At 47.2% G+C, this 9,025-nt stretch overlaps 1 protein-coding gene across 7 annotated transcripts in view; it reads left to right on the top strand.

The window, feature by feature from the left end:
* Positions 1 to 475: 475 nt before the first annotated feature.
* Positions 476 to 9,025, top strand: part of EPB41L4B (erythrocyte membrane protein band 4.1 like 4B) — a 166,176-nt gene continuing 157,626 nt past the window's right edge. For 5 of the 7 annotated variants that reach the window (XM_074546503.1, XM_074546485.1, XM_074546492.1 and 2 more), the window contains exon 1: positions 694 to 1,119. In XM_074546503.1, coding sequence (XP_074402604.1) covers positions 832 to 1,119 — 288 coding nt within the window. In that variant the 5' untranslated portion in view covers positions 694 to 831. Of the gene's footprint in view, positions 1,120 to 9,025 lie in introns of all 7 variants that reach the window. The other 2 variants (XM_074546510.1, XM_074546514.1) reach the window with 2 other exon arrangements.

Raw genomic sequence — 9,025 nt, 5'->3', positions numbered from 1 at the left:
CGGGGCCAAGTTCTCACAGCGGTTTTTCCTTAAACCATCAGACCGCGCTGATGGCAAAGGCAAACGCGGGGGCATTCCCACGCACCGGGCAGACGTGTCTGCGCACGGGGGATGTAGGCGGCGGCGGGAGAGGCGGTGCGATGCCCTCCTCCTCCAGGTGGGATCCGCCGCTTCGGCCACCTCCAACCCAGGAGAGATCCGTCCTTCTGCCTGCGCCCAGTTCTCCATCCCGCCCTCCTTGCCTTTTTTTTATTTCCAAGTAACTTCCCCCGTCCCCTCTCCCGCCGGTCCGAAGGGGCGGAAGCGGCAGACGGGCGCGGGAGGGACGCGGGGCGGGGGCAGCGCGCAGCAGGGGCAGTCCGGCCGGCAAGGGAAGGGAAGGAGGCTCCGCGCCCCCGCCGCTGCTCTCCGCTCCCCGGTCTGGGGGCGGAGGCGAGGGGCTGCCGTCGCGCAGACACCACCCCAGCGCCCGTGAAGCCGGGGCTGCTTCTGGAGGGGAGGAGAGGAGCGGAGCAGCGCGGCTCGGCTCGGCTCTTGCCCAGCCGGGCTGCGGGCGCTAGCCCCTGCCTCCCCCGCAGGTGGCCGCCTCAGCAGCTCCCCCTGCCCGCCGCACGGCCCGGTGCGCGGCGGCGGGAGGGGCCGCGTCCCGCCCCGCCCCGCCGTGCCGCTGCCGGGCGGCGCTGCAGAGGGCGGAGCGGGCGGCGCGGCCGGCGCCCGGCGCGGGCTGGCTCCCGGCGGGCGGCGCTGCTGCGTTGCTCTGGGAGGCGCCGCGGGGCCGGGCGCGGAGCTGCGGGCTCGGGGGTGTGAGCGGCCGGGCAGGGCGCCCCCAGGATGCTGCGGTTCCTGCGCAGGACCTTTGGCCGGCGGTCGATGCAGCGCTACGGGCGCGGAGCCGGTCGCGGAGGGCTCGGCGGCGAGGGGGACGAGCGGGACGGGGGGCTGCGAGGAGCGGCCGCCGCCGCCGTCGGCTCGGGAGCCTTTCCCTCCTCGCCGCTCCCCGGAGGGGTCGTGCACAGCGCCGGAGCGCCCGTCCACATCCCGGCGGCCGGCGGCAGCAAGCCGGTGCTGCAGTGCCGCGTCCTTCTCCTGGACGGGACCGAAGTCAACGTGGAGCTGCCGGTGAGTAGTGCGCGCTTCCCTCCGCCGCCTGCAAAACCGCGCCTGCAGCTACCCTCTCCCCTCCTCCGCATCGTCCCCCCCTCCACGGCGACGGGCACCTGCGAGTGCCCCCCCCCGGCCGCACAACAGGCGCCGTTCTCCGGGAAAGCCTCGCTAGTTTCGCCCTTCCCTCCGTCTCCGCCTGCATGCACCTGCTGCCAGGTGCGCGGCGCGCCTCCCCGCCATGACCGCCGCCCGCCCCCGTCCTGCCGGCGGGAGCCGTCTGCGCCCTTCTCGCCTCTCCCCTGAGCCAGCGGGGCGGTGGGCAGCCGCTCTCCTCCTCCCCTGCGCAGCCCAAAGCAGCCCCTTGCAGCGCTGCCTCTCTCCCTCCCTCGGTGCGGGCGCTGCCTGTGCCTTTCCCCGGCTGGGGCGGGGGGCTGCCCGCCGAGCCCGCCCGACGGCACCGCCGGCTAGGGGGGCATCCCGCTGTGCCGGCCGGGGGAGAACGGAGCCTCTGCGGGGCAGCGGTGCCTTTGGCTGGGGCTCGCAGCACCTGTGGCGCCGCGGGGACAGCGAGGCGCGGCCGCGGTGGGGTCTCCGGGGGTCGCCGCCTCCTTCTTCTCCTTAGTTCTTTTTCGCACCGTCTCTGCTGCCGGGGCCGGCCGAAGGGCCCTCCGGGATGCCTGAGGCGCTCTGCCCGTCCCGTGGTGCGGGGCCGGGGTCAGGGCGAGCCCGGGCAGCTCCGGCGGTGCAGCCCGAGCCGGGTGCGGGGCCGGGGCCGGCGCTGAACTTTCTCCCCTCCCGCCGCTCTGCCGGAGGAGTGAGGAATGAGGAAGGGACGGGGCTGGCCTGCGGGGCTGTGCGTGTGGTGTTTGTGCCTGCTCGCTGAGGTCGGGCCGTGTTTGTCGGTGTTTCGGCATCCCCAAAGCCTGTTGTGTGTTCTTTTATCGCTCTTAAACGCAGCTGTGTATCGGCCCTTTGCAGTTTTGGTGTTTTCATTCCTCACAGCTGCTAAGTACTCACCACACATCCTTTTTTTTGTTGACTTTTCCCTCCCTTTTGAAACCCAAGTTTCCCGTGAAATAGTATGGAAGTTTATGTTTGAAAAGCATTTGATCTTCTTTCCATTTCAACCTAAATACTCACCAGCCATTAAGCTTGGTCTCCAAAAACAGGTGGGAAAACTTAGTAATAGTGAGTGTAACAGCTTGAGAAATTGTGCACTGCTTTAATCTCCAGCAATATAAAACAGAGGGTTTTTTCCAGAGTATCTTTAGACTCTTGTTAGGTGCCTTTCATATTAGCTGTCATCTGTATATATTGGCATAATTTCACTAAAACATGGAATTTGGCAACCCTATTGTTTCTGCTTGAAAGAAACAGAAGAGATTGAGTAAGACTCCTACAAGTGAAGTATGTGAACGGAGCCACCTAGAGATACTTGCTGCAGCATTATCAGGCCTCCCTTGCCTACAGACTACATTGCACATTTCTAGATATTTGAAATGCTAATGTATTTCCTTTCCTCGCATCTCCTTCTCAACTTGCTGCACTCCTCCTAGCATCTCAGCACAAATCTTTTATAATGTAGAGTTGATGATTGTTATCAATGTGCTAAGCGTTTACTTATAGAGGTCTGTGTCAATAAGGTCGGTAAATATTTTTTTTAAGGTCATGCTCTGATTGTCAAAGGTCAGATTTTGCTGTAGAGCCCATTTAAGACGGTCTGAGGGTTTGTAGGATCAGAAAGTGAGTTGATGATGCTCATAGTCTTTGAGTGCTGAAAACATATGGACATATCTGCTTGGCCCAGTAAAGAAACTGTGGAGCATACTTGCTTGAATGGACCTCCAAATGAAGTTTAGACTTGCCATTGCTCTCAGAATGCGAGCTGCACATGTGGTGGTTGTAGCTCAGCTGTCCAACGAAAGTGTAAGAAGTTGGCATTTTTTTTGCCCAAATCACTAGAGTGATGGAGGACTTTGGAGCATGTAAAAGCTGTCAGTGTTCTGAGGATTAAAAACTGTTCTGTTGAATTACATATCTGTTCCTCATGTTTTTTTCCTTTCTTTAACAGAAAGTGACACCCACACTGAGAGTTAGAAAAACTGAAAGAGGCATTGCAGTGTTTATAGAAATTGATCAGTAAAGTTTCTCTGAGCTTTGCAGGTTTATATTTCATGGGAATAGGGCGTGAAACAGAGCGTGCTTAATACTCACAAGCGGAGGTATGGGATGGTGGAGCTGAATGAATTGAGTAACATCCCTTAAAAAAAGTGTATGGTGCTTTCTTTCATTTTAGCTCAAATTTTATCAAAAGGAGGGAGTGTGGGCTTCATCACCAATGAGCAGCTTACTCATGGAGTCAAGTACAGAGATGATTGCAGAGGATTTCACTGTGCTGCTGATTGTGTTTGCAAGCACTTATTTCAGGAGATACTGGTGTCTATAAAATGTGCTCTTCGTGCTGACACCACTCCCCTCTTGCCTTTCTAGTTGAAAAAGGAACTTGTTGATATTAGAACACAATACTCTTGCAACCACAACTTTTTAGGCTATCTCAAAGACTTTGTTTAGAAGTAATTGAAAGGTTTATTGGATTTCAAAGACTATGGGGTTTATTTGCTTGTGTGGAGGAATGACAGAAAAGACATGACTGGAGGAAAATTAGCTATATACACAGAAAAAAGGTTCTGAATTCTTTTCCTATTAGTTATTGTTTCATTTTTTTATATATTCCAATAAAACTGAAACCCTGAAACTTTTGTCCAAGTTAAATGTAACATATTCTGCCACAGTGTTTTCTTATAGGTGGGGGCTGTTGGAAAATAAATCCTGCATCAGTAAATCGATAACTGTCTTTATGGTTAATGTTATAATTTGTGTCTCTATCAGAAAATACATGTCTTGTAAGCTCTCGTTAGTTTATGGTGGCAACAGAAGCAGAGATCTATCCTGATCTCCAAGTTCTTCCTTAGCTGGTTCTTCTCTAGGCTGTATGGCAGTAGTGAACTAGAGTCACCTTCCTTCTTTATTGGTGCTTCCACACCCTCTTTCTCCTGGAGCATTTGCACTTTATTCTTTTTACTGCATGTGCTCTGCCCTTGGACTACCCCATCTGCTAGCCTGCCCTTCTCTGTGCTGTGTACTCTCTCATTTGTAGGTGTTCTCTGGCTTTCACAAACTTGTTTCGTACCCAGCTGCCCCCACGCAAATGTCAACATAAGATTATTCTGAGCACTGCAGATACCCCTGGATAATGCTTTCTGTACTCAGCTTCTTGCATGAAATTTCAAGGATTGCTTAATGATGCTGGCTTTTTTCTTCACTCTTAAGGCAAGAATCATGTGCTTTAAAAGTATTCTTTCTAAACAGAATAATGCACTGGATGGCTTTAGAAACCCACGAGCCCCTCGGGGCCCTGTGCTGAATGTGAGATGCTATTAAGGTTGGTGCTATTACACAGGAGTGAGTGGCAGTTGCCCAGTTCTGTTGCTGTGGGGTGATTTCCCATGGGAAGGGGAACATAAATGGTGTCATTACTTCTTCTTGACCTGACACCACGTGTCTGCACATCTGAAATCCCGTGATGAGAACTGATGCAAGGAGAAAAACTCTTCCATTAGAAATCATCCCTCCTCCCTCACACATAGCTGTCTTTGTAGTTCTTTTTACCATTGGGAACCTGTTCAATATCTTGTGTGTTCCATTCTCACTTACACTGGAGGCTAGTAGCTGGTCAGAGTTTGCAGCATGGTTGTAGGTAGATGGAAGGCCACTTGCTCACTGTTGTCAAAACAATCCTGCCTCTGTTTTTCTGGAGGACTCGTGACTTTAATGAGAGAAGAACTGGTTGTAGGTGATGCTGTGTTCTTACAGAAAGAATGCAAGGGGAGAGCATTGACATTTAGGCAGCAGTGATGGTGCCTGCTAGCTAATACATAGATAGCTTTCAGATAAAGCCAAAAAGCCAAATTTTTCTTGACTCTAAAGCATGATGGCTGACATTTCTAAGAACTGAGCCTTTGATTTTTAATTAGGTGCATCTTATGAAAGCTTAAAGGGCAGATGTGAAAGATGGCTATTCAGTGTGACTGTCAAGAGTAGCAGGAATTAATGTTGCTTAATGCTGTTGAAAATGGTATTTTCTGATAAACTGTGGGAGGGCGGGAGGAAAATGTGTAGAGTGTTCTTGGCTTTCTGTAGTCTTAAGTGGGATAAAAGAAGAAGCAAATGGTAAGCTTCCTCCACTATGAAAATCCTCATCCTGCAAAGCAGATCTGAGATACCTTACATTTTCTGTGATGTGAATCCACAGCAGTCAACATGTTGTCTGTTATAAATACTTCTTTCTAAAAATCTTCTTGTTCTGATAAATTCCTCTGCTGCTGTGAAGGCTGTTACAAAGACTTGTGTGATGTATTAGAAAGTATGTGATGTTTAAGGATTAAATTAATCAAAAACTCAAATATAACTCTTCAGATCTGTGAATTATTTTCAGATGAATGGCTTTTCTATTATTTCATTGCCATCCTTTTGGTGTATCTGTTTAAATAATTGTTTTGGCTGCTATGGAAACACTTCAGGATAGGAATAGTAAATGTTCTTCAGTACTGTTTTCTAATGTCTGATCTGCTATGTGTCATATTCTTTTCTTATTGGGGTAACATGAACATAGCAAAAATTGCTGTCTGGCCTCCATGCTTACATCAAATGTAAATGTTAAAGTAACTCTAGAACAGTCATCTCAGTTTTATTGATTAGTGTATTTGACTTGGTAAAGTTATAAATATCAGGAGAGAAGTGCAGCTCATTTTTTCTTTCTTTCATATCTTATGTGACTTCCAAAAAATGTTTCAGGAATATTATCTCTAGAGACATGCTCTAATATGCATGTAGATACTTGGATTCAGGTCCTGCTCTGGAGTTTCCTAACTAAGCAGTTACACTCACATACACCCCCCTCTGACAGACATATTACATCACATGGGTAATGGAGTTATTTAATAAATTCTTTAAAGCTTTTATCAATTATAAAATTGGTAATATGCCTTCTTTATGCAGAAGTTACCTTTCAACAACATAAAATTAGAATACCTGCTGGAAAATGTTAAAAGCATATTTGCAACACTGGAAAGGGAAAGGCCTCTCATATTCATGAGTTCCTATGAGCACCAGCACCAGTAATTTCCTTCATAAACTGATCAGGCTCTGTTGTAGAAGAGGTTGGATATTTTTGCTTCTTCAGTTCGTGTTGAAATGCCTTTTGAATACCTTACAGCTCTGATTAAGCAGCTGTATCTGAAACTCAATGTGTTGTCTGCTGGTAATAACCTTTAATTATGTTATCCCTGTTCCATATGCCTTGATGCATTGCTGCAGTGTGTACTGGAGGTTGTGAAAGGCATTCACAGTACAGTCACATACAGAATCAGGAACATGCACAGCCCCAGAGAGAGAAAAATGAGATGGGGTGTGCAAACATGACTGCAGCCATGCTTCAGAAATGCATGAGATTAGGCTCTTGAGAGAAAAGAGGGAATTTTTGGCCCTTGATGTGCTTGCCAAACATCCCCAATAAATCTACAGCAGATAAAAGAAGCATAGTAGGAAAGGGAGTACATTGTAGAATAAAGAGACAAAAAGCAGCGTTTTGTTTTGGCATATGTAAGAGAGATTCTGCTTGTGAGTTCCATTAGTTATTAATGAAAACCAATACAATTTTTCAGTGTAATACAGATAGACAGGATGACAGGAGTGCTGCTGCAAAGAGTTGACAACCAGGCAGGGGGAGAAAGCCAGTGATGAGAGCAGTGTAATGCAAAAGCAACAGCACCTGGTACTAATTCTCTGATGGAGAGCTTCTGTGTTTGGGGAGAGGATAAGGTTGTTGTATGCATTTGTTCAGAAGCCTTTTAGCAGTGGACTAGCAGACAGCTATGCTTAGGAGAGTAACCATGTGAAAAGTCATTGTGGCTCTCATTTATTAGCCCAAAAATGCATTTCTTAGCAGATGTTTGCCCCGGGCTTACCTGTTTGATAGCAAGCCTTGGAGAAACTTTGAGGACTACCAGGGGTTTGAAGGGAGAGGGTCTCTAAGAAGGAAACTTACAGAACAGTTTGACAATACAGAAACTTTTTTGTCAAGTGTATGTCTAATATGTTTTGGGGCTTTGTTCTGGTGTTTCTGTTCTAGCCTATAGTGCTGGGTGGGAAGCCTGTAGCTTTGGGCTCTTAGTCCTGAAGAGGAAAAATAACATCTGGGCATGTAAAAAGTTCCTATGAGGTAAGAAATGGGAGCAGAGAGACTTTGGAAGTGCAGTACATGTGTAAGAGCAAGCAGAGGACTAGTTTTGTTTGGATTGCAGAAGATGGTATAGGAAGAAAAAAGCTGAAGAGACTTATGAATGACAGTATAACTATATATAAAGTATGTTTTTTATTGTTAATCTGTTTCTTTTCTGAAACAAAGGGGACAGCTTCTCTGCTCCTGCTTCTCTGCATATGCTTTGTCTTCATATACTTCCTTGTGCTCCTGTTTGCACTGCCTCTGTAAATACCCTTTTTTATGTAACTTTCTCTGAGAGGCCTTGTTTAGTGTCTCGCCTTCTTCAAGCCTAGGTCCATTTTGCAATTCAGGTCTTCTGTTGTTAAATTCCCAACCATTTCAACTCTCCCTTTTCATTTGCAATCTTCTCCTTCAGCAATTATCTATAATTTTTCTGTGTGGATGTCATCTGTATTACCAGCATGATACCTAATGAATCTTCTTCTTACAAGAGCAGATTTATTTTAGTTTTATGGATCTTCTTTTATTTGACTCTGTTTTCTCAGTCTGTAAAAGTAGTTTTATTTTCCTCCCAGGAGCAGCTAGCTACACAAGCTGTGAGGGATCTCTTCTGGAAGGCACTCTTTGAAAGAGCATTAGAGGTCTGCTTCCTTCTGGTTTGAGGCTTGAGCGTAGTTCTCTGTCCTATTCCCTCTTACTAGTTTAGAAAATTTCCGTGTTTTCCTGCAGTTGTCAGGAATTTGAAAGGCTCTTCAGTCCTGTTCCTTCCCCAGGAAATGTTAATTTCCATGCTATGGCCATGGGTCTGTGGCTGGCTCTGCAGCTCATTCAGGCAGCTTGACTCGCCCCTCTGCCAGGGCACCCTGCAGTGATGCAGGGTGAGGGCAGCTTGGTGTGAACATCTGTACAGCTGACATTAGGGAAACACTGGTAGCTACTGGGGAAATTATTAATTCAAAGGTTAAACCTCCATACTTAAAAATGTAGGGTTTCACATGGGACAGCAAAAATGGACCTGAAAAGTCAAATGATGTGGACAGGATGTGGAGAGAAGGAGGGAGAACATACACATCGTTGAGTTTTTAGCCTCTTTGCAAAATAAATAGAAGGATAAGGACAAGTACAAATAGTTTCCTTTTTTGCTAGAATGATGAACTCAACAGCTGCTAGCAGTATGTACAGTGTTTCTGGGTTAGTATTTTAAATACTTGAGAAACAGGGGGCTTTTAGTACTTGTTTTCCAATGTAGACTATGGTAAATGTTCTTTTATTCTTTTATTTTTTCTGCATTAGAAATAAAAGTGTTGGAGGGCAATGAAGTGTTTAGAGTGACCATCTGCTCTTCATTTGACTTACTATTTCCATTTATTTCTATGCATCAATTTAAATGTGTCCTGGACCATTAGCTATATTGTGATGAGATTATTTTGAAATATTTGTTGAAGTTACAGACTCAGACTCCTGCTATGAAGCATGAAAAATATTAAGAGTTAATTTATGTTGGCTGTTTGGTTTTGATCCGTACAGATTCAAATTGTTTCCCTTCCTTGTTGTTATGGAACCACAGATAGTTTATCCAAACAAATACCAAATGTTGTCTTTTTGTTTTCCCTTCCTTTTTTTTTTTTCCTTTAAACA

Source organism: Zonotrichia albicollis, chromosome 1 (genome assembly GCF_047830755.1).
Source record: "Zonotrichia albicollis isolate bZonAlb1 chromosome 1, bZonAlb1.hap1, whole genome shotgun sequence".
Taxonomy (NCBI): Eukaryota; Metazoa; Chordata; class Aves; order Passeriformes; family Passerellidae; genus Zonotrichia; species Zonotrichia albicollis.
The sequence above is the reverse complement of the archived record's forward strand: the minus strand, read 5'-3'. Positions and strand labels throughout refer to the sequence as shown.